This window comes from Salvelinus alpinus, chromosome 9 (assembly GCF_045679555.1).
Source record: "Salvelinus alpinus chromosome 9, SLU_Salpinus.1, whole genome shotgun sequence".
In the NCBI taxonomy this organism is placed as follows: domain Eukaryota; kingdom Metazoa; phylum Chordata; class Actinopteri; order Salmoniformes; family Salmonidae; genus Salvelinus; species Salvelinus alpinus.
The window spans coordinates 68,131,245-68,159,220 of NC_092094.1; the positions used below are offsets into that span (position 1 = coordinate 68,131,245).

Genomic DNA, 27,976 nt, shown 5'->3' on the forward strand with positions numbered 1-27,976 from the left:
ACTGGAACAAAGGGTCCTAGACATCCTGGCATCAGGGAAATTAAGCCAAGGTTGGGGGTTAGAACAACATCACGTGTTGTTAACGACAGGATGAACCGAAAGTGGCTTATGATGCTGTTTGACCTGCCTGAGAGGGGTGGAACTAAACATGATTGGTGTCATATATAAGATGTCTGTTTTTCATTGTTAGGGAAGCTCTCGGCAACACAACTTAGAGTGTGCGGTCGACGGGTTCATTATTGCAATAATTAATCAATATTAAATAAAGATGATTGTTTGAAGGAATGACCAAGTCTCTCTCAGTACTGAATTTCCACGACCCTACATATGACGGTTTGATTACACCATCGAAGATGACAAGCTTATTCAATGTTTCCACAACTGCCAATGCAAACAAAGAGAAGCAGCGTCTTCTCTCCATGTTTTTTTTTTCATCCGGTTCTTGTGTCTTTGTTTCTGTCATTATTGCTAAATCCATTTTGTTTAGCAAAGGGATGTTTTTTCAGAGAAGGTCAAGGTAAACACCATTTCTGTGTTTGGCCCTTGGCACAATGTCATTTAAGCTGGAGTTACGAATCACATATAATTAAATAGGTGTTTCTAAAGAATTTAGACTCAGTTTAAGTGATGTGAAGGTTTTACTAGAATGTTCAATATACCAGCCCTTGTTAGGCCCAGTGCAGTCAAAAACGAGATGTTCCTCTGTTTTAAATATATTTACACACTGAGGTTGGAATGATACTGTGAAATTGTGATGGGATGGAGTTTTAGCCTGCCTGAAGACATCAGGCAGTATAAATGAATAGACCAATAACAAAAATAGTTTCAAACCTCTCTGCCAATAACAGCTGGTTTTCAGGTTACATTCCTCTCATTAGGCTTATCCAATTAATCCCCTCACTCAGACCACTCCCAGACAGTCCTAGCAAAACTCTTGCTTGAGAAATTGCTCTTTGCTTTGGTCTCAGAACAAAGGGTACGGTTAGGGTACAGCATTGTTCCCAGGGGTACAAAAATATCAAAATACACAATGTACTTTCAGAGGTACACATATAATCTCACATGGTACTGTTCGATACCTTTTTAGGGTACATGGTCAGATAATCTAGTACAATGGTACATTTCTGCACCCAATATTTTGAATTTGAAAAAGGTACAATCATCACATATGCGCAAAACCCACACCCATCATTATCATATTTCCCAGCATGCTCTAAAGCAGGATCGTTTTTTGAATTGTTTGTTTCAATATGTGTGTTTTTGCATGCACATTGATTGATGAATGATCTTATGCTACATAAAGATAAATATCAAATTTTTCTAAACTAATCCAATCTGTTAGAAGTTGGATTTATTGCGCCCGTTAATAAGATGGTTCTTCTCGTTTAGATGGTTTAGGTACTCTCATATAATAATTTTCTTACCTTGGCAGTTATTCTAAATGCAGGTGATTAAAAGTTAAACAATTTGGATATCCTAAATCTGTCTGGAATACAATAAGAATGACATGTCACTTTGCAGGCCAGAACATTTTGATTTGCCTGATGTGGCCTGCAAACCATGAGTTTCAGACCATTGTCTTGGAGTAAAACTTGGCTGTCAAAGTATGGCATTATGGTATACACTGAGTGTACTAAACATTGGGAGCACCTGCTCTTTCCATGACATAGACTGATCAGGTGAATCCAGGTGAAAGCTATGATCCATTATTGATGTCAATTGTTAAATCCACTTCAATCAGTGTAGAGGAAGGGGAGGAGACAGGTTAAACCTCTACGGGATCAGTGTCCCTAAACCGGGACAGTTGTTGCAAATGTGATTAGATTGACTTTGTAAGTAACAGCCAACTTTCCAGGACATAGACATGTCTTATATGGGTAAAAAGCTTAAATTATTGTTATTCTAACTGCAGTGTCCAATTTACAGTAGCTAAGTTCTGTGAAAAAATACCATGCTATTGTTTGAGGAGAGTGCACAACAACAAAACACCTTTATCATGGCAACTGGTTTGATACATTCACCTCTGAAGGTAAATAATTGACTTACATTCAGTAATTTTGCTCTGATTTGTCATCATGAGGGTCCCAGAAATAAAATGTAGTATCGTTTTGTTTGAAAAACTCTATTTTCAACTGTAAGATACCTCAGTTAATACATACATTTTTGTTCCTTATCTCCACGTATTCCACATATTCTTGGTACCATTTCAAAGGAAACACTTTGAAGATTGTGGAAATGTGAATTGAACGTAGGAGAATATAACACAATAGATCTGGTAAAAGAAAATACAAACCTGTGTTTTTCTACCATCATCTTGGAAATGCAAGAGAAAGGTCATAGTTATAGCCATCACTTTGTTAATTCCAATAGTGTCCACAAGATGGCAGCAGTGTATGTGAAACAAGACTATGTGTGAAGTCCCCAGGTACATTTGGGCAAATCGTGAAGGCGACATTCATATTCCATTTTTCTGCAAGAATATCGTTAAATCTGTATGCTTGGACTTTGATTTACCTTTCCAAGTACTAGAAGCCATTTCAACATTTGCAATTAGTTTTCATAACTCTGATTATCCTTATAATTTTTGTCCAAAATGAAAAGGCATGCTGTTGTACAAGGTTAGTAGCTACATTTTACAACATATACATGGTTTCCAGCTCATTGGCTATCTAGCTACCTTTGTTTGACCCCGATTGGTGTTTATTTGACAAAGATACAGACGTTCAAGTGATGACCGCCCGAGTCATCGGTGTGCCATGAAGGCGTGCCTCTCTGACCAAATATGGTGTCCTATAGGATTTACTACACCCCTAAGGAAATAGTGAAGTCTTGTTACCTTCTAGGATCTCTGAGGAATAGATACGAACATGATTTGACTCGTTGAAACAACGTGTAGGCTGAGATTTTCACAGATTCCTTTCTTTGCAAATTGAACAAGTGGAAATACAAAATCGATCGTGCATGCTATGTGGATCTTTTTAGGATATGAAAAAGGATTTTATCTAACAAAACGACACTTCATGTTATCTCTGGGACCCTTTGGATGATAAATCAGATCAAGATTTCAGAATGTAAGTACAAATTTCACCTTCAGAGGTGAATTTATCAAACCTACTGTGAAGAAAAAAGTGTTTTGTTGTTAGGAGTTCTCCTCAAACAATAGCATAGCATTTTTTACTGTAAATTGGACAGTGCAGTTATATTAACAAGAATTTAAGCTTTCAGCCGATATAAGACACTTATATGTACCGAAATTTGTTGTTTTTCTCAAATCTGCAATCTTGACATAACGCGCTGCATGATTTACAACTGTCCAATTGACAGAACGCCGATCCTTAATTTACTTCCTGACCGATGTCTTGAGATGTTGCTTCAATATATGCACATAATTTTACCCCACAAAATGATGCTGCCACCCCTGTGCTTCACGGTTGGGATGGTGTTCTTTGGCTTGCAAGCCTCCAAACATAACGATGATCATTATGGCCAAACAGTTCTATTTTTGTTTCATCAGACCAGAGGACATTTCTCCAAAAATTTCGATCTTTGTCCCCATGTGCAGTTGCAAACCGTAGTCTGACTTTTATATGGCGGTTTTGGAGCAGTGGCTTCTTCCTTGCTGAGCGGCCTTTCAGGTTATGTCAAAATAGGACTTGTTTTAATGTGGATATAGATACTTTTGTACCTGTTTCCACCAGCATCTTCACAAGGTCCTTTGCTGTTGTTCTGGGATTGATTTGCACTTCTGGCACCAAAGTACCGTCCTCTCTAGGAGACACAACGCGTCTCCTTCCTGAGCGGTATGACGGCTGCGTGGTCCCATGGTGTTTATACTTGCGTACTATTGTTTGTACAGATGAACGTGGTACCTTGAGGCGTTTGGAAATTGCTCCCAAGGATGAACCAGACTTGTGGAGGTCTACAATTTTTTTTCTGAGGTCTTGGCTGATTTCTTTTGATTTTCCCATGATAGTTTGTTAAAAAGAAATTTGTGGAGTAGTTGAAAAACGAGTTTTAATGACTCCAACTTAAGTGTGTGTAAACTTCCGCCTTCAACTGTATATACTATGGAACGCCGTTTGGATCTTTGCCTCTCAAAACAGATACAGTAGCATTGTCAAAGCTATACAAAAGTCTGCAAACAATCAAACATTGGCCACAAACGATGTGTTTACAATACCACGTTGGTAATAAAGCATAATTTGTCCAACTTCTGGGGTAGCTAGCTTTAGCTTGGTACCTAGCTAGCACCAATACAACCAGGCTGAAAACAATCATCCGTAGAAACTGCAGTGATTTTCATTATTCTTAGCAATGATTTAGGAATCCTTGTAAGTATTAGCTAGTTTGCCACTTGTTGTTTACCTATTGAAATTGAACTTCAGTTCATGAAAATAAATAGCTAGCCAGCTACTTAACCCTGTTGCCCTAAGCTAACGTTATAAGCAGCCAGCTAGCTTCATCTGGCTAGTGTGGCTCGACCGGACCATGTTGTGTTGAGAAGCTAGCCACAATAAGGATTAGCCACAATAGTGGACTTTGCGGTTTGCCTTCAAAATAAAAGTATGTCATTGACAGTGATGCAAATGAATACAAATAGTATAGTATGCCATACTTTTTTTTTAAGGCTAACTGCAAAGTCCACTATTGTGGCTAATCCTTATTGTGGCTAGCTTCACATAGATGGGTCTGACCACCATTAATCAAATAAGAACTGTCTTATAAATTAGGGTTGTTTTAGATGACAGCTAGCTAACTACAGCAACTGAAACAGATGTCGTTTTGCTATGTTTTTGGGGAAGAACATTGTTTGCATCCATGAGCTAGCTAGTTTTTTTTTATGACCAGAACTGTAGGTGCGCGAGACAACTTTACCAGCATCATAGCATACGTATCGATGAATCGTTGTGACATGTGAAAAACGAGTGTAATCAATGTGTAATAACTACGCGTTAAATTATTTTGTGACGTGCAGTCATATTCAGGTCCTGATTGGTCAACAAGCTTATTTGACACGCAAAGACCCAAACGGAGTTCCATAGAAATCCTGGTTGAGAATGAAACAAATGAACAAATGAAAAACGAAAGATCACAGCAAGTGAAAGAAATAGGTTTTGATTATGTTTTACTGTTAATGGGGACATACGTAAATGCCAACAAAATTACTTTTTGGTCAGTGTGGTGTGTGTGTGTGTGTGTAACCTTTATTTAACTAGGCAAGTCAGTTAAGAACAAATTCTTATTTACAATGACGGCCCGGACGACCCTGGGCCAATTGTGCGCCGCCCTATGGGACTCCCAATCACAGCCGGATGGGATACGGCCTGGATTCGAACCAGGGAATGTTGTTACGCCTCTTGCACTGAGACACAGTGCCTTAGACCGCTGTGTCCATGTGTTTGTGTGCGTTAACACTTATAAAAAGGCCACTGAAATGTTAAATATCGGTTATCGGTAACGTATATTTTGGCAAGGAAAATATCACATCGGTCAAATGTCATATCGATGCATCACTAGTCGTAATAGTAAGGCATCTAATTTAATGGTTAAACAAAAACGTATTACCTTTAAATGTGGAATGAACACAACCAGTCATGATGTTTTCATGTTATTGTCAAACAAATCACTTCAAAAAGTAGGCTACATGCGCATGTTGGTCCACTCCAAAATAATTCTAGCATCCAAACAGTTCACTGTGCACTAGCGCCATTTGATGAATGGAAAGAGACATCTGTTACAAAAAACCCACACATTTTATGACATTGGGCGATACGAGACAGCCACATGGATACTTAAAAAAAGAAAACATGACACCGATGTGGGGGTGTTTGTTTAATCTGGAAAATGCTTTTATTTTAATATTTACCACTGTAGCAGTACAAATGCCATTTTAAACAAATAGGAGAATGTTTAAATGAAGAGTTATTTAAAGACCCCCCAAAAGCTTGACTTTGTTGTATTTATGGGGACTCATATACACTGCTCAAAAAAATAAAGGGAACACTTAAACAACACAATGCAACTCCAAGTCAATCACACTTCTGTGAAATCAAACTGTCCACTTAGGAAGCAACACTGATTGACAATAAATTTCACATGCTGTTGTGCAAATGGAATAGACAACAGGTGGAAATTATAGGCAATTAGCAAGACACCCCCAATAAAGGAGTGGTTCTGCAGGTGGTGACCACAGACCACTTCTCAGTTCCTATGCTTCCTGGTTGATGTTTTGGTCACTTTTGAATGCTGGCGGTGCTTTCACTCTAGTGGTAGCATGAGACGGAGTCTACAACCCACACAAGTGGCTCAGGTAGTGCAGCTCATCCAGGATGGCACATCAATGCGAGCTGTGGCAAGAAGGTTTGCTGTGTCTGTCAGCGTAGTGTCCAGAGCATGGAGGCGCTACCAGGAGACAGGCCAGTACATCAGGAGAGGTGGAGGAGGCCATAGGAGGGCAACAACCCAGCAGCAGGACCGCTACCTCCGCCTTTGTGCAAGGAGGAGCAGGAGGAGCACTGCCAGAGCCCTGCAAAATGACCTCCAGCAGGCCACAAATGTGCATGTGTCTGCTCAAACGGTCAGAAACAGACTCCACTGGCGCCCTGTGCTCTTCACAGATGAAAGCAGGTTCACACTGAGTACATGAGCATATGTGACAGACGTGACAGAGTCTGGAGACGCCGTGGAGAACGTTCTGCTTCCTGCAACATCCTCCAGCATGACCGGTTTGGCGGTGGGTCAGTCATGGTGTGGGATGGCATTTCTTTGGGGGGCCGCACAGCCCTCCATGTGCTCGCCAGAGGTAGCCTGACTGCCATTAGGTACCGAGATGAGATCCTCAGACCCCTTGTGAGACCATATGCTGGTGCGGTTGGCCCTGGGTTCTTTCTAATGCAAGACAATGCTAGACCTCATGTGGCTGGAGTGTGTCAGCAGTTCCTGCAAGAGGAAGGCATTGATGCTATGGACTGGCCCGCCCGTTCCCCAGACCTGAATCCAATTGAGCACATCTGGGACAACATGTCTCGCTCCATCCACCAACGCCACATTGCACCACAGAGTTGCACCACAGACTGTCCAGGAGTTGGCGGATGCTTTAGTCCAGGCCTGGGAGGAGATCCCTCAGGAGACCATCCGCCACCTCATCAGGAGCATGCCCAGGCGTTGTAGGGAGGTCATACAGGCACGTGGAGGCCACACTACTGAGCCTCATTTTGACAAATCCAGACCTCCATGGGTTGATAAATTTGATTTCCATTTATAATTTTTGTGTGATTTTGTTGTCAGCACATTCAACTATGTAAAGAAAAAAGGATTTAATAAGAATATTTTAGTGTTCCCTTTATTTTTTTGAGCAGTGTATATCATTCAGATGGTCTGAGACCCACCTGAGCCCCTCGTAAATTCGCACTCTGTGTGCGTCCCATATTGCACCATATTCCCTAGTGTACTACTTTGACCAGGACCCATATGGCTTTAGTCAAAATTAGTGCACTATGTAGGGAATTGGTTGCCATTTGGGATGCACACTCAGTGATTAGGTTAAATCAGTTGCTTACATTATAAGAAACAAGAGTGCCTCGAACTACCCTAGTCCAAGGTTAACTTTCATGTGAATGCCCCTTTGTGATAGGCTAGTTTCTGTAAACTATTAGTCAGCTAATGAACACCACTTTCCCATGCAAGGCCATTTCAACCTTTTAACACTACATTGAATGCAGAAATGTAACATACGTGCAGAAATATATATATTTTTAACAACATAAGCTGAACATTTAACTTTAAATCAAATGAAATGTATTTATAACGCCCTTTTTACATCAGCAGATGTCATATAGCGCTTATACAGAAACCCAGCCTAAAACCCCAAACAGCAAGCAATGCAGATGTAGAAGCACTTGATCCCTACCAAGTAGCAGGTGTAATTATTGGGTATCATGATCACATAACATACTGTACGTATTGATAATATAACATACAGTACGTATAATGATCACATAACATAACATACATATAGTGTCACGCCCTGACTTTAGTTATATTTGTTTTCTTTATTTTTTGGTTTAGGTCAGGGTGTGACAAGGGTGGTTTGTTTAGTTTTTGTCTTGTCTAGGGTTTTTGTAAGGTCTGGGGGTTTATGCTGGCCTGAGTTGGTTCCCAATCAGAGACAGCTGTTTCTCGTTGTCTCTGATTGGGGAGCCTATTTAGGGTGTCATTTTCCATGTTGGTTTTGTGACTGACCCACCGCCAAACCGGTCATGCTGGAGGATGTTGCAGGCAGCAGAACGTTCTCCACGGCGTCTCCAGACTGTCACATGTGCTCAGTGTGAACCTGCTTTCATCTGTGAAGAGCACAGGGCGCCAGTGGCGAATTTGCCAATCTTGGTGTTCTCTGGCAAATGCCAAACGTCCTGCACGGTGTTGGGCTGTAAGCACAACCCCCACCTGTGGACGTCGGGCCCTCATACCACCCTCATGGAGTCTGTTTCTGACCGTTTGAGCAGACACATGCACATTTGTGGCCTGCTGGAGGTCATTTTGCAGGGCTCTGGCAGTGCTCCTTCTGCTCCTTCTTGCACAAAGGCGGAGGTAGTGGTCCTGCTGCTGGGTTGTTGCCCTCCTACGGCCTCCGCCACGTCTCCTGATGTACTGGCCTGTCTCCTGGTAGCGCCTCCATGCTCTGGACACTACGCTGACAGACACAGCAAACCTTCGTGCCATCCTGGATGAGCTGCACTACCTGAGCCACTTGTGTGGGTTGCAGACTCCGTCTCATGCTACCACTAGAGTGAAAGCACCACCAGCATTCAAAAATGACCAAAACATCAGCCAGGAAGCATAGGAACTGAGAAGTGGTCTGTGGTCACCACCTGCAGAACCACTCCTTTATTGGGGATGTCTTGCTAATTGCCTATAATTTCCACCTGTTGTCTATTCCATTTACACAACAGCATGTGAAATTTATTGTCAATCAGTGTTGCTTCCTAAGTGGACAGTTTGATTTCACAGAAGTGTGATTGACTTGGAGTTACATTGTGTTGTTTAAGTGTTCCCTTTATTTTTTTGAGCAGTGTATATCCTGGCTTCTGGGCCTGAGTAACAGGCAGTTTACTTTGGGCACATCAGTCAGACAGGAAGTGGAGAAAAATAGACTCTAGCCTGAAGCGGTCTGCATCTGGGTCTTGCCTTCATACCTGATAGTACAAACTGGCCAAAACTGACCCAGCAGACCCAGAACAGCTGCGCAACGCCATCTCCTCCCAAGGAGCCTCCATTGGTAGGCAGGAGGAATTGCTTCGTGGGCTGTTGGAGGGGGTCCAAACGTTGGCTAAGCACCATGACCGGGCGTTGGACATGCTGCTGGAGCAATTCCCTCGGATCATCTGGGGGGCAGGCTGCCACGGTGGTAACCCCACCGCCCCTTAGCAAATCGGCGGTTAGCAGCGCCGTCCCACTGGCCACTCCACCTTTCCGGGAGCCCACGGTTACCACCTCCGGAACGCTTTAATGGAGAGCCGAGCACCTGTCGGGCGTTTTAAGCTCAGTGTGCCCTCATTTGAGCTTCAGCCCTTCTCCTTTCCAGCGGATTGCTCCAAAAAGGCCTACCTCATCACTCTGATGTCTAGAAGGGCTCTCACCTGGGCTACCGCTGAATGGTAACAGCAGCTGGCCATATGCGCAAGCCTGGAGGGGTTCATGGGAGAGGTGAGGACACCCGCATTGTGGCCAACTATGCGGTGGATTTCCGTACATTGGCAGCGGAGAGTGCGTGGAACCCGGAGGCATGTTCGACATGTTCCTGCATGGAGTCTTGGATGAGCTTGCGGCTCGGGAGTTACCCACAGATTTTGATTCCCTCATCGCTTTGACCATCCGCATCGATGGTCAATTGAGGGAACGCGATTTCACTCGCACCGAGAGCACCCGAGATCTCCCGACCTTCCTCGAGAGTCACCAAGGAGGGCCGAGGCACTGTTTCCCGAGCCCATGCAACTAGGCAGGGCTGGGCTGTCGCCAGCGTAAAGGCAACACCGGATGAGCAAAAGGAGCTGTCTGTAGCAGAACTTTTGGTTATTTTGTGTGCTCGGTTAAAGACCAGGCTCAATGGTAAGAGCGAGTACTCTGGTGGGCCATATGGGGAACTTTTTTGCTTCCCCTACTCGCACCCCTTTTCATGTCATACAGCTGGGGGAAACCAGTCCAAATCACTCCGGGTCCTCATTGACTCTGGGGCCGATGAGAGCTTTTTGGACGTCACACTGGCTTCAGAGCTGAACATCCCCACTCAGCCCCTCTCCATTCCCGTGGATGTTAGAGCGTTGGACGGGCGTTCTATAGGTCGGGTTACCCATAACACCACTCCCATCAGCCTACGGGAGTCAGGGAATCACAGCGAGACCATTCAGTTCCTGCTCATCAAGTCCCCCCAGATCCCTGTGGTTTTGGGATTCTCCTGGCTACAGCAACACAAACCACTCATCAACTGGTCTAAGGGGGCCATCATGGGCTGGAGTCCGTTCTGCCACGTCCATTGTCTGAAGTCGGCGCAACCTTCCCCGGGACGTCTTCCTGGGTCCTCGGAGGTGGTTCTGGATCTCTCTGCCATTCCCGCGGAGTACCAGGATCTCCGGGAGGTGTTCCCGAAAGTCCCCGGCCACTTCCCTTCTGCCACACCGCCCCTATGACTGTGACCTTCTCCATAGCACCACACCACCCCAGGTGCATCTGTACTCGCTGTCGGGACCTGAAACCAAAGCTATGGAGGACTACATTGGGGACATCCTAGCTACTGGATTTATCTGTCCCTCTTCATCTCCCGCTGGCTCAGGGTTCTTCTTCGTGGAGAAGAAAAGTCAATGACATGAGTGTGAAGAACTGTTATCCGCTACCACTAATTTCCTCGGCCTTCGAGCCACTCCAGGGGGCAACTGTGTTTTCCAAGCTGGATCTACATAACGCCTACCACCTGGTGTGGATACAAGAGGGGGACGAGTGGAAGACCACCTTCAATATGGCCAGCGGCCCCTACGAATATCTGGTCATGCCCTTTGGCCTCACCAATGCCCCTGCGGTGTTCCACGCTCTGGTGAATGATGTTCTCCGCGACATGCTGATCTGGTTCGTCTTCGTCTACATTGATGACATCCTCGTCTTCTCCCGCTCCCCCCAAGAACACGTGCTCCATGTCCGGCAGGTTCTCCAGTTCCTTCTGCAGAACCAACTGTTCATTAAGGCGGAAAAGTGTGAGTTCCATCGCTCCACCATTCCCTTTCTGGGCTACATCATCTCTGCTGGGAGTGTCAAGATGGATTCTGAGAAGGTGAAAGCGGTGGTGGATTGGCCTCAGCCTATGTCCAGGGTGCAGCTGCAACGCCAGATAACCGGATGTTCATGTATGACGCTGTCTGCTCTGCGGTCCTGGAGTGGGCCCATTTCCTCCAGGCTTGCCTGCCACCTGGGCTACCGGCAGACCCTTGCCTTCGTGAGACAACGCTTTGGGTACCCTACCATTGTTCCGGACATCGCCGCCTTTGTCGCCGCCTGCACGGTCTGTGCATGGAACAAGACCCCTCGACAAGCTCCGGCTGGCCTTCTCCAACCTCTGCCCATCCCTCATCGCCCCTGGTCTCACATCTCCCTGGACTTTGTCACGGGTCTCCCCCCGTCTGATTGTAACACCGCCATCCTGGCCGTGGTGGATCGCTTTTCCAAGTCCGCCCACTTCATTCCTCTCCCAAGGAGACGGCCCAGCTCATGGTGCAGCATGTCTTCCGGATCCATGGACTGCCCGTGGACATGGTCTCCGACCGCGGCCCTCAGTTCTCGTCCCGATTCTGGAAGGAGCTCTGCACCCTCTTTGGGTTGTCGGCCAGCCTGTCTTCCGGGTTCCACCCCCCAGTCTAACGGCCAGTCGGAGTGAGCCATTAGACCAGGACCTCGAGACCACCCTGCGCTGCCTGGTCTCCGCCAACCCCACCACCTGGAGCCTGTAGCTGGTGTGGGTGGAATACGCCCACAACACCCTTCCCTGCTCTGCACGGACCTATCACCGTTTGAGTGTTCCATGGGGTAAGAGCGGGGGCTCTTCCCTGAGCAGGAAGAGGTCAGCGGCATACCTTCTGCCCAGATGTTTGTCCGCCGCTGTCGTCGTACCTGGAGGAGAGCCCGGTCGGCCCTCCTCAAGACCACCTCCAGGTATCGACGACAAGCGGACCGCCATCGGACCCCGGCATCGTCTCGGGCAGATCCACCCCTCCGGGTGGAATCCCACAAACTCTTACATAGTAAATGGTGCTGCTCATTGACTGTAAACCTAATAGATCGTTTATTGTTAACAGGGCAGCAATCCAATGTAAATGGTGTGAATGTTTCTAAACACAAATGGTTATCCTGTGTGAATGTAAATGTTGTATCAATCTAAACAAGGTCGGTAAATGGTGCAGAATAATGTATTCGCTAGTAGTTCCTTAACCCTTTACACTTGTACCCGTATACGAGTTAAAAATGGCAGATTTGGGCACTGACAAGTGCCTATATTGGAATGCAGTGGCTGTACAGTATCATGCTATGAATTACGTCAGAGCTCAGGCTCTGCGCTTCTGACGGAAGTTGCCTCATCCCAGAATTTGACAATTTAATTACGTTTATTGTTGTCTGAGTGAGGGACATGTATTTTGAAAGATCAGACATTGAGGATTATAATAAATACCGCTTTGATGTCATACAAGCAAGCCAAACACCTGTCCAAATGTGCACTTCACATTTCCATATTGTAAAACACATGTCATATACAGTGTTAATGTTTCTGATCACTATGTTTGATGAGTTACAAGATGACATGGCGTAGATCTGGGTTTTTCTGAACAGATTGAGCCTGTTTGTCTACTTTTAGGAAAATTCAAGGCGTTACACGCACCTGAACGTATTCATGACTGTTTTCTATGCGCCCCAAATTTATATCTGTTTCTTTGAATTGCCTTGTGAAAGCCTAACACTGTAACATTGTATATTTTTACCTAGCTAGCAATATAACAAGCTTTCCAATTATGCCCACCTGACCCAGATTGCGATTTATAATGGGCTGTTTTGAATTGCGTAAAGAACAATATTAATGCAGGGTTCTGTTTCAACTACAACAACTACTAAACTCAGTAAAAAAAGAAACGTCTTCTCACTGTCAACTGTGTTTATTTTCAGCAAACTTAACATGTGTAAATATTTGTATGAACATAACAAGATTCAACAATTGAGACATAAACTGAACAAGTTCCACAGACATGTGACGAACAAAGGGGGGGTCAAAATCGGTATCTGGTGGCCACCAGCTACATTAAGTACTGCAGTGCATCTCCTCCTCATGGACTGTACCAGATTTGCCAGTTCATGCTGTGAGACGTTACCCCACTCTTACACCAAGGCACCTGCAAGTTCCCGGACATTTCTGGGGGGGAATGGCCCTAGCCCTCACCCTCCGATCTAACAGGTCCCAGACGTGCTCATTGGGATTGAGATCCGGGCTCTTCGCTAGCCATGGCAGAACACTGACATTCCTGTCTTGCAGGAAATCACGCACAGAACGAGCAGTATGGCTGGTCATGTCAGGATGAGCCTGCAGGAAGGGTACCACATGAGGGAGGAGGATGTCTTCCCTGTAACGCACAGCGTTGAGACTGCCTGCAATGACAACAAGCTCAGTCCTATGATGCTGTGACACACCGCCCCAGACCATGACGGACCCTCCACCTCCAAATCGATCCCGCTCCAGAGTACAAGCCTCGGTGTAACGTTCATTCCTTCGACGATAAATGCGAATCCAACCATCATCCCTGGTGAGACAAAACCGCGACTCGCCAGCGAAGACCATTTTTTGCCAGTCTTGTCTGGTCCAGCGACGGTGGGTTTGTGCCCGTAGGCGACGTTGTTGCCAGTGATGTCTGGAGAGGACCTGCCTTACAACAAGCCTACAAGACCTCATTCCATCCTCTCACAGTCTGAGCACTGATGGAGAGATTGTACATTCCTGGTGTAATTCGGGCAGTTGTTGTTCCCATCCTGTACCTGTCCCGCAGGTGTGATGTTCGGACGTACCAATCTTGTGCATGTTCACGCAGATGAGCAGGGACCCTGGGCATCTTTCTTTTGGTGTTTTTCTGAGTCAGTAGAAAGGCCTCTTTAGTGTCCTAAGTTTTCATAACTGTGACCTTAATTGCCTACCATCTGTAAGCTGTTAGTGTCTTAACGACCATTCCACAGGTGCATGTTCATTAATTGTTTATGGTTCATTGAACAAGCATGGGAAATAGTGTTAAAAACCTTTACAATGAAGATCTGTGAAGTTATTTAGATTTTTTACGAATTATCTTTGAAAGACAGGGTCCTGAAAAAGGGACGTTTCTTTTTTCGCTGAGTTTAAGTGTGCTTGTTTTAGTTCCTCAAAGGCACAGCTATGAGAGAAAATTCACCTCAACGTTGAAGACTTAAAAAAAAACGTTTTACCCCTTTTTTCTATCCAATTGGTAGTTAGTCTTATCCCATCGCTGCAACTCCCGTATGGACTCGGGAGAGGCGAAGGTCGAGAACCATGCGTCCTCCGAAACACGACCCACCAAGCCGCACTGCTTCTTGAGACACTGCACCACTCGGGAGGCCCACAAAGACTCTTCTTTGAGTCATAAAAGTTTACTGAAATGACTTAGGAACTGTGCACACTTTCAAGAGGTGTGTGGCCAATTGGAGACACCAGTTAGTCATTTCCCTCAAACCCTTGTCATTTGTTTTCTTATGATGCACCTACCCCACCTTCCTATTGCATTTGGCTGTGTTAAAAAGGTTCCTGATTGCTTAATAACCCTTTCATGACACAATGACCCTGACCCCATTTATCAAGGGTAACAGAGATTGAACACCCTTGCTGCTTTTCAGAGTCAGAGGTCGTCTAGATGCATACCGAAGGTGGCTATCTTGATTTAGAATTCAAATTAAATTGCTACATTTGAGCCACGCATCCCAACGCACATTTTTCTCAAATCAAAAAACACTTCATGTATTTGCATTCGACAGTACCCGATGCATCCTGAAAACGATTTGACAAATGTGCTTGTGAATTATTTAACTGGAATGATGAATATGTTTATGTTCTTGATTACTACTGAATCGCTTGTGGGCTCCAGCTTTTTTATGTCTCGATTCCACTTTTTTATGGCCTGGTTCGTCTAGGGTAAACTCATTCACTGTCCTCTGAGATGGATCCACACTGTCAAATGTATACAGGCAGACAGACAGATGAATAGATGAGTAGTGAGTCCTCTGACAGACAGATGAGACAATACAAGATGTGGATAGGATAAATGAAATAAAACGTACATGCTCAGACAGCCGCACTGGGGGAACAAAAATGTATGGTAATCATCTGGTCCTTGCTCTATTTTTGCTACCTGAAGATAGGTTTTTGATGGAAATCAATCTTGCTCTCAATTTATTACCGAGGCGACTGCCTGGATGCGTGGCCTCAACCCAGGGTTGTAGTAGATGAGGGGAAGTGATTTGGGCAGGTTGGCGAGGAGAGAGAGCGAAATGGTAAATACACGAGGCAGGATGAATGGTCAACTATCAACAAAGAGGTTGGATGATGATCAGAGGATGGTGTTTCATTCTCGCAACACCAGGTATTGATCATTCAACCGTACTTGACAGGTGACAGGTGTTGACACAGTGGCACTGCTTGAAGCTCCTCAGTCTCGAAGTCTCCACAAATTCCCACTGTCAAACATCCAACCAGGTGTTGTGGCCCAAATTGTGTGACTCTCCAAGAACTGAGAACCCCACTACATAAGATGAGTTCCCCCCAATATAGTGGACCACTCCACAAGTGTCCATTTGGGTCTGTCTCATCGCTGGCAATCATTGGCTGAATCAGGACAATCCATCTCGATCTGGAGAGAGAGTTGGAGAGATAGCGCTGAAGTGGGAAAAGACAGAGGGCGAAAGTGAAAGGAAGGAGGGGGGGTTTGCCCATGCTGCTGGTGGCAAGTGGCCATAATAAATGCCAGCACCAAGCAGATGCTGTGGAGACAGCTAAGGTCTATCACCTGGCCTGCAGCAGCACAGTAGTGCTCACAGGCCACCACCCTCTTCCGTTCCCTTCCTCCCTCCACTCAGCTCTACTCTCCAGCCTGCCCCCTCACCGAACTGACATTATAGTTCGTCTTGTAGGTACAGTATTGGTTCGGAATAGCAAACAAAAGGCACTGTTTGTTTGCGCTCAACAGTACCCCATGCGACAATGCTTTCAACCATGCAAAAGGTTTGCCAAAGATGTTAAGTGTTCTCGGCCCCGTTAAAGCTCTGGGGCCGTATTCACAGAGTCAGAGGATGGGTGCTGATAAAGGGTCAGTTTAGCCTTATAGATCATCATAAGATTATATGGCCAGGGGGGACCTGATCCTAGCACTTCTTCTCTGAGATTATTTTTGAAGATGGGCTTTTACTTCTTTTTGTATTAAGGCTCATGTATCTCACAATCGCCTCCTGTTTTTGGCAACTGAACGTTTGCCAAACCCATACACATTGTCATCACACATAACATTCTAGTGAGAGTCAACTAATATATGTTGGTCACCATTAAGATTTGATTTCCCTCAACCCACAAGGGCCATATTTGCGGAAGCATTCTCATTCCGAGCTGTTTTGGTCATTTGCGCTTTTCATGTCTAGATGTTGTGTCGTTCTCATTCCCAGCTAACTATCCTGATTCATCAATCTCGAAGGCACAGTGCTAGTTAGAACCCCCCCCCCCCCCTCCTTCTTTTTCTGGGGGTGAGTGAGTGGACGTCACTGGGTGAGGGACATTTCTGGCATCCCATATGGAGTGATAGCGCACACGGGTAGCGCTCGTTTCGGGCCGACGGGCCAGTTCCCTCTAAATCAAAATGGAGCCCTGTTATACAGAGTGACACCAATTAGTGTCTCGTAGCTGCCAATTACAGGCGGTTGAGCCAAAGTTCCTGGGAGTTACAGGGAGGGAAGCGCTTCATAAACAGAACGCGGGGACAGTTTAGTGCCAGCCATCTCTGAATTATCACTTACAAAACCACCTCTGACCTCCAAGGGTCCGCGAGGGTGAAAGTCCAACCTTGGAGTCCCAGTGATTTGAATGTGCTGTAACAGGCTAAGCTATAATGGATATATAGACAGACATACACAGTGTAGAAAAGATTAAGAACAACTTCCTAATATTGAGTTGCACCCCCCCCCCCCCATTTTGCCCTCATCACAGCCTCAATTCGTCGGGGTATGGACTCTACAAGGTGTCAAGCTCTACAAGGATGCTTGCCCATTTTGACTCCCACAGAATGCTTCCCACAGTTATGTCAAATTGGCTGGATGTCCTTTGGGTGGTGGACCATTCTTGATACACAAGGGAAACTGTTGAGCGTGAAAAACCCAGCAGTGTTACAGTTCTTGACACAAACCGGTGCGCCTGGCACCTACTACCATACCCCGTTCAAAGGCACTTAAATCTTTTGTCTTGCCCATTCACCCTCTGAATGGCACACATACACAGTCCATGTCTCATTTGTCTCCAGGCTTAAAAATACTTCTTTAACATATCTCCTTCCCTTCATCTACACTGATTGAAGTGGATTTAGCAGGTGACATTAATAAGGGATCATAGCTTTCACATGGATTCACCTGGTCAGTCTGTCATAGAAAGTGTTCCTAATGTTTTGTATACTCAGTGTATATCCATGTATTGCACCTGAGTTTCAGTAGAACTTGTTTCAGAGTATTTCCTTGTTTTAGTAACACATGAAACACAGTAACACTGGTTTTAAATTACACTTCAGCTAAACTTGTTTCAGTAACACTTCAGTTAAACTTGTTTCAGTTCAAATTCAGTGACTTCGAGAAAGAACATCCCAGAGGCTTCTAAATGTTAAATGTGCCGGGGATGGTGAACAACAAAACCGCAGAGGGCGAAGGACGAAAGAGACTGAGACGGTTATGGATGTTGTTGGAGAGCTGACGGCAAGCGTCACATCACATAAAGAGAGCGCCGTATTTTTGGGACACAGGGTGATGGGGCCTGTCAGTTAATCTTAGAGGCTCTGACAACAAAACGCTAACTAGACGCTCACCTGATGTCGGCGCCACGGCCTTGGGGGAGTTTAGCTCATCCTCGGCCAGCCAGGAGAAGTTCCAGTAACCCCGGGGGACACCCAGTCCGGCTCGACCCACCAGCGACTCACCTTGAAGAAAGACGCATAAGACACGGTCATGATAATGCAATACGACAAACATATCGTTTTTTTTCTCAAGGAGAACGGAATTACATTCACCAATCTTTTCAATTGCTTATTCAGATACACATGAAGGGAGGGGGACAGGCGAGAGAGGGATGAATAGTTGAAAGTGGTTAAAGGACACTTTTCTTTTGAAACGAGTGGGGAAATCCCACTCCATTCGTATTGTTTCATATTTATTGGATAGGAAGGATTGAGAAGTTAGTGTGCTGATATCGTCCCGTGGTGTGTCTGCATGCTCTGATAATGCACCATTGATTCATCTCATGCGGCTAAGTAGTCGAATTGACTGATGTTGTTTTTACACCAGACACAGACGCTTTGAAGGGAGATCACAGTGGCTAAAGTTATTTGTTCTTCTGTTCATCATTTGAATCTCAAATCTCTAGATACCTTTGTTCTCTACAACAGTGAGGTGAAGGTTGAAGGATCAAGCATAGGCAGCTCGTCTAATAGAAATTAAATTGAATAACATTTGCCAAAATTATATAATTACTTCTGTCCGGCTGTCAGTGAAAAGCAACAAAAATAGGCATAGGCCTATTGCAATATTTCAAAATACAATGACGCAAAAAAACACAAAAGAGAAGACAAAGGGAAAACTCTCTGTCTTGTGGTGAAATTACAACATATTATTCACATTACTTTATATTAGAATGTATTAGTACTTTCACACGTCTATTCTTCTGAGGCTTAACGCTGACTGTTGATTTACGATGTCTTGGTGATAAAACCTAAAGACTGCGTTCCATTCAACGATCAGTGTCTGTGTGAAATGTTGGCCTGTCTGCCGGTGCCAGGCAAACCCTCCCTCCAGTTTATTTTCTCCCACATCGCAGATGGACACTGGACCTCATCATTTGAGGAAAGGACCTAGTGTCCTATGTTACATTAGTATTTCTGTATAAACAATGAGTAAATGACCTAGAGACAGACATTTGGCACCATGTAAATCTTGTAGTCTGTTGCGTGAGAGCACAATGTACCCTTGCATAATTTGACATATCTGTTCTTTGTCACGGAGACTCAGGAGGACTAGAAAGAGTTGTACCCTAACCCTGCTTATTTGGTCTCTCAGCGATCACTTAAGGGAGGTCGATGACCAGCTCCATTATTGCAATAATTAATAATAAAGTTTGATTGTTTTGAAGAAATCTAAAAAGATCTCTCCTTTGAATCACAACAGTCTTTAGTTATCAAAATGTTCAACTCCCAATATTGAGCGAACAGTGGCCTTTTTATTGGCACTAGCGGAGACCATTGGTGCATATTCAATGTCTTTAGCATTGGGTGAGTCAGTGCCACTGGAAAGTTTTCTTTAGGATAAAAATGTAGTCCTCAAGACTAGATACAAAGCCGTTGTACAATTACTGTCTACCCTTTTTGTAGGCCTAGATTTAGATGGTTGCACTCAAGACGAGGATGTTTTTATTGTTTGTCATTACCCTGTCATTTTTGTGGTATGAAAGATGTGGCTAATGTCTCCAATCATGTAAAGCGTTGTAGAATTGCATGAAATCTGTTTATAAAAGGTCAAATGTATTCCAACAACAACAAAAATCCTCTAGCTGGGGGTGAGCAAGAAAAGAGAAGGCAGGCATTGTTCCGATGGTCTTTTTTGCAGTGAGTAGGTTATGTTAGGCTTAATTATGACCATCCAATCTACTCATCAGGAACAGTAAGCTATCTTACATTAGTCTGCAAATGCGATGATAGATCGCAATCATTTATCATAAAAGGTGATTTTTTGTGAAAAAAGTACTTCTCCAAACGCAAATGAAGGGATGGGATGGGCTCCTAATGTTTCTACCCCAGTTCTATCGCTGAAGAATCCTAAGAACAGCATTCACTTGGAGTACCGAGGGATATTTGCGAAAATAAATACAAGTTCCTCTGCTCTCATCCTTCTAGACCTATCGGCTGCCTTTGATACTGTGAACCATCAGATCCTCCTCTCCACCCTCTCCGAGCTGGGCATCTCCGGCGCGGCCCACGCTTGGATTGCGTCCTACCTGACAGGTCGCTCCTACCAGGTGGCGTGGCGAGAATCTGTCTCCGCACCACGTGCTCTCACCACTGGTGTCCCCCAGGGCTCTGTTCTAGGCCCTCTCCTATTCTCGCTATACACCAAGTCACTTGGCTCTGTCATATCCTCACATGGTCTCTCCTATCATTGCTATGCAGACGACACACAATTAATCTTCTCCTTTCCCCCCTCTGATAACCAGGTGGTGAATCGCATCTCTGCATGTCTGGCAGACATATCAGTGTGGATGACGGATCACCACCTCAAGCTGAACCTCGGCAAGACGGAGCTGCTCTTCCTCCCGGGGAAGGACTGCCCGTTCCATGATCTCGCCATCACGGTTGACAACTCCATTGTGTCCTCCTCCCAGAGTGCTAAGAACCTTGGCGTGATCCTGGACAACACCCTGTCGTTCTCAACTAACATCAAGGCGGTGACCCGTTCCTGTAGGTTCATGCTCTACAACATTCGCAGAGTACGACCCTGCCTCACGCAGGAAGCGGCGCAGGTCCTAATCCAGGCACTTGTCATCTCCCGTCTGGATTACTGCAACTCGCTGTTGGCTGGGCTCCCTGCCTGTGCCATTAAACCCCTACAACTCATCCAGAACGCCGCAGCCCGTCTGGTGTTCAACTTTCCCAAGTTCTCTCACGTCACCCCGCTCGGTCCTTTAGTCAAAACTCCAGAAACTACAGCATTAGTGTAATGCGATGAAAAGTAAGTTCCAAGGGGGCCCGAAAGAGTTGGGTATAGGACAATAATAGCTGTTGCAATTACCTAAGGACACGTTTTTTATGACTTTCTTAAACCCCGTACTTAAACCCCGTAAACTTGGAGGCTAATTACTTTGTGAACAATTTGTGGTCTAATGCTAAATAGGAGATGGGACGGTAGGTTGACAGTTGGAGAAGTGCAAAGTAATTAAGCCCTGCCACGGGTCTTTCTTTCTTTTCTCTTTGTCGTTGTTGTGTTTCTTTCTCTCTGCCTTTTTTGTGTTTCTTTTCCTCTCTTGTCTTTCTTGTGTTCTTTCTCTCCCCTCAGTCCTCACAGTAGGAAGAGTGTATCTATCTCATTTCAGCAAGCTATGACAATCACCATCTCAGATTGTTCCGACATTGTTTCTATAGTTAGAAACGGTTTGGCATTCAGATTGGCAATCAGGAAATACCATTTTGTTGTAATTTAATTTGATCTCTGAGAAATTAAGCTAATTGATTGAACGTAAATTTGCCATTTTATTTGATAGGATTCAGATAATATTCAATACATATAATACCCAAATAGTACCCAATTTGGAACAAACTTCTTCCTACCAATGAGTAAAACATAAAAAATCCCTCAAAATGGTCAAAAGCCACCCACGGACTCCCACACCCCAATCCCACCCCAACAACCAGTATACAGTATCAGTTCTCTATGTTTGACAAGTAGTATGAAGCTCCGGCTTGGAATATTGCTTCTTCACACTATGTAATGTATTCCCTGTGAATCTGGTGACATCCCCCCCCCCCCCTGTTCAGATACATTTGTAATTATAGTCACTTGCATTACTTACCATAAAGTAGTCTGAAGTACCAGGTTTTGACCACTATTTGCCACTGTTCCTGCTATACCGCCATGCTCTTTTATACATTTTGCTGGTCTCTTGTGTTTATTAAATAGATCATAACGTTTTCTTTGCAACTTTTGGTAGAAAACCAATAGATTTGGATCAGGATGAAAATACATTGTGTGGTCATCCTCACAATTCAAGCCTGTCCACTCTACTGTATACTGGTTGTTGGGGTGGGATTGACTTGGGGTGTGGGGGTCAGTGGGTGGCTTATGACAAACAAAAAAACACATATTGGTAGGAAGAAGTGTGGTCCAAATCGAATGTTGGGTACTTTAATTTCTCAGAGATCAAATTATATTTAAACAAAATAATGTTTTAGGAATACTAATTGCATCTGTTAGTAACTACAGAAATATTCTGAGTGGGTGTAGAAATCCGCTTTCTTGTGCTTTATAAATTGGAACGACCCATGACCGAAGTGCATCGTTCAATACACTGTACCCTTAGAAGAAGCCCGGCAAACCAAAATCCTTTAATCATTTCAAATTAGCACTAAAGGGGAAATTGATAGAAAGCACAGCATGAAATTCATAAGCCAGCGATCTCTCTCTAGTGCCTGTCCCTTAGCTTGACTTCTAAGCGTCCGTGTTTATATTAGAGCAACACTTTATATAGATAGTGGAGTATTAAGAGACTCATGCAGAGACACCAATGCACTCATGTGCACCACAGATTTGCACATTAATGTGAGTGCAGTTACAGATCGGATTTTTCCTCTTTGCCACTCTCCCTCCATACCCTTCCCTCTATTAGGCTCATCGGACCCCTCGATAAGGCCAGCACGGCCATTATAATAAATGTTCTTTCTATTTTTACCACGTCCCTTCAGTCCATGTCAACCAGCTCTATCTGACTGCATTATTCAAAGCATTATTTATGAAGTGATGTTCGGAGGATCAACCCCTCCTCCACCACACAGCCTACGCTGCAACAGAGACTCTATGGAGCTCACTTCAGCTTCACCAAACATCCATCAGGCGAACTGTGACATCCCCCCTCTTTTAAAAAAGCCCCACAAGTGCTCCATAGATTGATCAATGAGGCTTGAACTGCACATAGTAAAAGCCTGCCACCTAAACACCCACTCACATACATAATACACACACAGCCTTTCTGGAGCTGTGATCACACACACAAACATACATACATAATACACACAGCCTTTGGGGCTCTAGAGCTGTGATCACAGGGGTTCTGAGGCAGAACACGATGGAATAACAACACTACACACACAAACACACCACAACAACTGTGAAAATGCATGTTGTTTGTAGATGAGAGAAAAGATTGACCTCTGGTTACATACATTACTGCCTAATAAATTGATTTGCTGTCCGGCCGTGATGGGTCATTAAATGCTGGTCAAAGTCAAACGGCAAAACGTCAGAGCCATGCTCGGATTTGCAACTCCAGTTCAACACAAAGGAGCTGTATTGATATCCATCAGGCCTTCCTGACTCTCTGCTTAGCTGTCTGACTTCCAGCAGCCTTTCCTACAGTCAAATGACCTAGTGGCCTCATGGGTGGAATATTAGTTAAACATTTTCATAATTTCAAAATTAATAAACATTATTTCAAAAAACCCACCGAACATTGGTTTTGTTACATTTCAGTCTTCTGTGATATTGGAATGCAAGTGTAATATTGGAATGCAAACTCAAAATGTAATACATTTTAACTCTACTCTACGGTATATCTGACACTGTTGAGGTTGCTGAGGGGAGGACGGCTCATAATGACGTCTGGAACGGAGCCAATGGAATGGCATCAAAACCATGTGTTTGATGTATTTGATACCATTCCACTGATTTTGCTCCAGCTATTACCACCAGCCGGTCCTACCCAATTAAGGTTAAGATTTGTTTAAGACTACCAAGAAGCACTCCTGTGTGACCCTGATTTAGCCCACTGCAGTAAAATGTTAAGAGCTTTCCAAAATGTCAGAGCCCCTCCACCCTCATTCCCCTCCATGTGTTCAATTGCTGGAATGTTACTACGATTAATGGGAAGGTATACACCCCCAACCTTCCACCCACCCAATGATTGGTGGATCATAGGTGATGCTCATGCAGTATATGTTACATTTAAATGAATTCCTTGGTTCCAATCAATTCAGACAAGCTCCAGTTTCCAATTCAGAAAAGCCCTAGGTTAAATATGGGAATTGAGTCAGGAAATACATTGAGACATAGCCGTTGGTAATCAAAATGTTCCATGTGCACATGTGCGATACTTATTGAGGTGTGCCTTGATCGGGGGCTTATGCCATTCTGAAGGATCATTGCATTTGTTTAACTTAATCATAACACCAGGGCACACTCCAAACCATGTATTATGGAGGCACTCAAGGGGGGATTGAACCCAGGTCTTCATAAGTTACCCATCACACGAAGCAAGCTTAGCAAACTAACATGTACTGGATAATTTTTTTATGTTGCAATAAGCCCAAGTTTAAGAAATATAAGACACCTAAGCTATTGTGACAACAACCATGTGTGTGCTTAACCATTCTCTCAAATGTTTGTTGCTGCTGTGAAGAAGACAACCTATGTGTCACGCCGTGACCTTAGAGAGCCTTTTTATTTCTCTATTTGGTTAGGTCAGGGTGTGATTTGGGTGGGCATTCTAGTTTTCTATTTCTTTGTTGGCCGGGTATGGTTCCCAATCAGAGGCAGCTGTCTATCGTAGTCTCTGATTGGGAATCATACTTAGGCAGCTTGTTTTTCCACCCTAATTTGTGGGAAGTTGTTTTTGCACAGTAGCTGAGAGCCCTGCAGAACTTTACGTTCCTTTTATATTGTTTTGTTGTTTTGTCGGTGTTTCATTATTAAATTATCATGAACACTTTCCACGCTGCGCTTTGGTCTCACTCACTCAACAACGGACGTAACACTATGATATATTCCTTGCGATTAAATACTATTTGCGTGCCTGCATCGTTTTGGGGGAAATCCGTATGGACATCTGTGTTATTTGTATGTCTTAATTTCTTGTTCTTAATAAGGCTAGTGCTTCCGCTAGCCCTAGACAACATCAGCTGAATTGGCAGAGCGCGAAATTCAAAAATATATTTTTTAAATATTTAACTTTCATACATGCACAAGTGCAATACACCAAATTAAAGCTTAACTTCTTGTTAATCTAGCCATCGTGTCCGATTTCAAAAAGGCTTTACAGCGAAAGCACACCATTCAATTATGTTAGGTCAGCGCCAAGTCACAGAAAATCATAAAGCCATTTTCCAGCCAAAGAGAGGAGTCACAATCATCAGATGGCACTCATAGGACTTCATGTTACACAATACATGTATGTTTTGTTCGATAAAGTTCATATATATATCCAAAAATCTCAGTTTACATTGGCACGTTATGTTCAGTAATGTTGTGCCTCAAACATCCGGCGAATTTGCAGAGCAACATCAATTTACAGAAATACTCATAAACTTTGATAAAAGATACAAGTGTCATGCATAGAATTAAAGATATACTTCTCCTTAATGCAACCACTGTGTCAGATTTCTAAAAAGCTTTACGGAAAAAGCACACCATGCAATAATCTGAGTACAGCGCTAAGCCACAAAAACAAGCCATACAGATAACCGCCATGTTGTGGAGTCAGTAAAAGTCAGAAATAGCATTATAAATATTCACTTACCTTTGATGATCTTCATCAGAATGCACTCCCAGGAATCCCAGTTCCACAATATATGTTCGTTTTGTTCGATAAAGTTCATCTTTATGTCCAAATACCTCCTTTTTGTCAAAGCGTTTAGTTCACCAATCAAAAATCACAAGGCGCGAGCAAGTCCAGACGAAAAGTCAAAAACATTATATTACAGTTCGTAGAAACATGTCAAACGATGTATAGAATCAATCTTTAGGATGTTTTTATCATAAATCTTCAATAATGTTCCAACCGGACAATTCCTTTGTCTTTAGAACTGAAAAGGAACGCAGCTCGCTCTCACGGCCATGCGCCTGACTTAGCTCATGGCATTCTGCCAGACCTCTTAGTCAAACAGCTCTTATTCTCTCCCCCTTCACAGTAGAAACCTGAAACAAGGTTCCAAAGACTGTTGACATCTAGTGGAAGCCTTAGGAAGTGCAATTTGATCCCATAGACACTGTATATTCGAAAGACAATGACTTGAAAAACTACAAACCTCAGATTTCCCACTTCCTGGTTGGACTTCCAGGTTTTCGCCTGCCATATTAGTTCTGTTATACTCACAGACATCATTCAAACAGTTTTAGAAACTTCAGAGTGTTTCCTATCCAAATCTACTAATACTCTGCATATATTAGCTTCTGGGCCTGAGTAGCAGGCAGTTTACTCTGGGCACGCTTTTCATCCGAACGTGAAAATGCTGCCCCCTATCCCAAACAGTTTTTTTTTAAGAAAAATGTTACAATGGATCGGATCCGAGCCGGCGAACCAAAACAACGATGCCGTAAAAGAGGCAGACGAAGCGGTCTTCTGGTCAGGCCCCGGAGAAGGGCACATCGCGCACCGCTCCCGAGCATACTTCTCGCCAATGTCCAGTCTCTTGACAACAAGGTAGATGAAATCCGAGCAAGGGTAACATTCCAGAGAGACATAAGAGACTGTAACGTTCTTTGTTTCATGGAAACATGGCTCACTCGAGACACGCTATCGGAGTTGGTACAGCCAGCTGGTTTCTTCACGCATCGCGCCGAAAGACACAAGCATCTTTCTGGTAAGAAGAAGGGCGGGGGGTATGCCTTATGATTAACGAGACGTGGTGTGATCATAACAACATACAGGAACTCAAGTCCTTCTGTTCACCTGACTTAGAATTCCTCACAATCAAATGTCGACCGCATTATCTACCAAGAGAATTCTCTTAGATTATAATCACAGCCGCATATAGCTTCGAAAAAGCTGACCACGACTCCATTTTGTTGCGTCCAGCCTATAGACAGAAACTAAAACAAGAAGATCCCGCGTTCAGGTCTGTTCAACGCTGGTCCGACCAATCTGATTCCACGCTTCAAGATTGCTTCGATCACGTGGACTGGGATATGTTCCGGAAAGCATTGTGTCAAACAACAACATTGACGAATACGCTGATTCGGTGAGCGAGTATATTAGCAAGTGCATCGGCGATGTTGTACCTACAGCAACTATTGAAACATTCTCAAACCAGAAACCGTGGATTGATGGCAGCATTCGCGCAAAACTGAAAGTGCGAACCACTGCTTTTAATCAGGTCAAGGTGACCGAAAAATGACCGAATACAAACAGTGTAGCTATTCCCTCCGAAAGGCAAACAAACAAGCTAAGCGTCAGTATAGAGACAAAGTAGAGTCGCAATTCAACGGCTCAGAAACAACAGGTATGTGGCAGGGTCTACAGTCAATCACGGATTACAAAAAGAAACCAGCCCTGTCGCGGACCAGGATGTCTTGCTCCCAGACAGACTAAACAACTTATTTTCCCGCTTTGAGGACAATACAGTGCCACTGACACGGCCCGCTACCAAAACCTGCGGACTCTCCTTCACTGCAGCTGACGTGAGTAAAACATGTAAACTTGTTAACTCTCGCAAGGCTGCAGGCCCAGACGGCATCCCCAGCCGCGTCCTCAGAGCACGCGCAGACCAACTGGCTGGTGTGTTTACGGACATATTACACCAATCCTTATCCCACTCTGCTGTCCCCACATGCTTCAAGAGGGCCACCTTTGTTCCTGTTCCCAAGAAAGCTAAGGTAACTGAGCTAAACGACTACCGCCCCGTAGCACTAACTTCCGTCATCATGAAGTGCTTTGAGAGACTAGTCAAGGACCATATAACCTCCAACCTACCTGACACCCTAGACCCACTCCAATTTGCTTACCGCCCCAATAGGTCCACAGACAACGCAACCACACTGCACACTGCCCTAACCCATCTGGTCAAGAGGAATACCTATGTAAGAATGCTGTTCATCGACTACAGCTCAGCATTTAACACCATAGTATCCTCCAAACTCGTTATCAAGCTCGAGACCCTGGGTCTCGACCCCGCCCTGT

General features: G+C 44.4%; 1 protein-coding gene across 1 annotated transcript in view; it reads right to left on the reverse strand.

Moving 5' to 3' along the window:
* Positions 1-27,976, reverse strand: part of LOC139530510 (ALK tyrosine kinase receptor-like) — a 745,539-nt gene that overhangs the window by 503,283 nt on the left and 214,280 nt on the right. Inside the window, exon 2 of the mRNA XM_071327001.1 lies at positions 18,138-18,248. Coding sequence (XP_071183102.1) covers positions 18,138-18,248 — 111 coding nt within the window. The remainder of the gene's footprint in view (positions 1-18,137; positions 18,249-27,976) is intronic.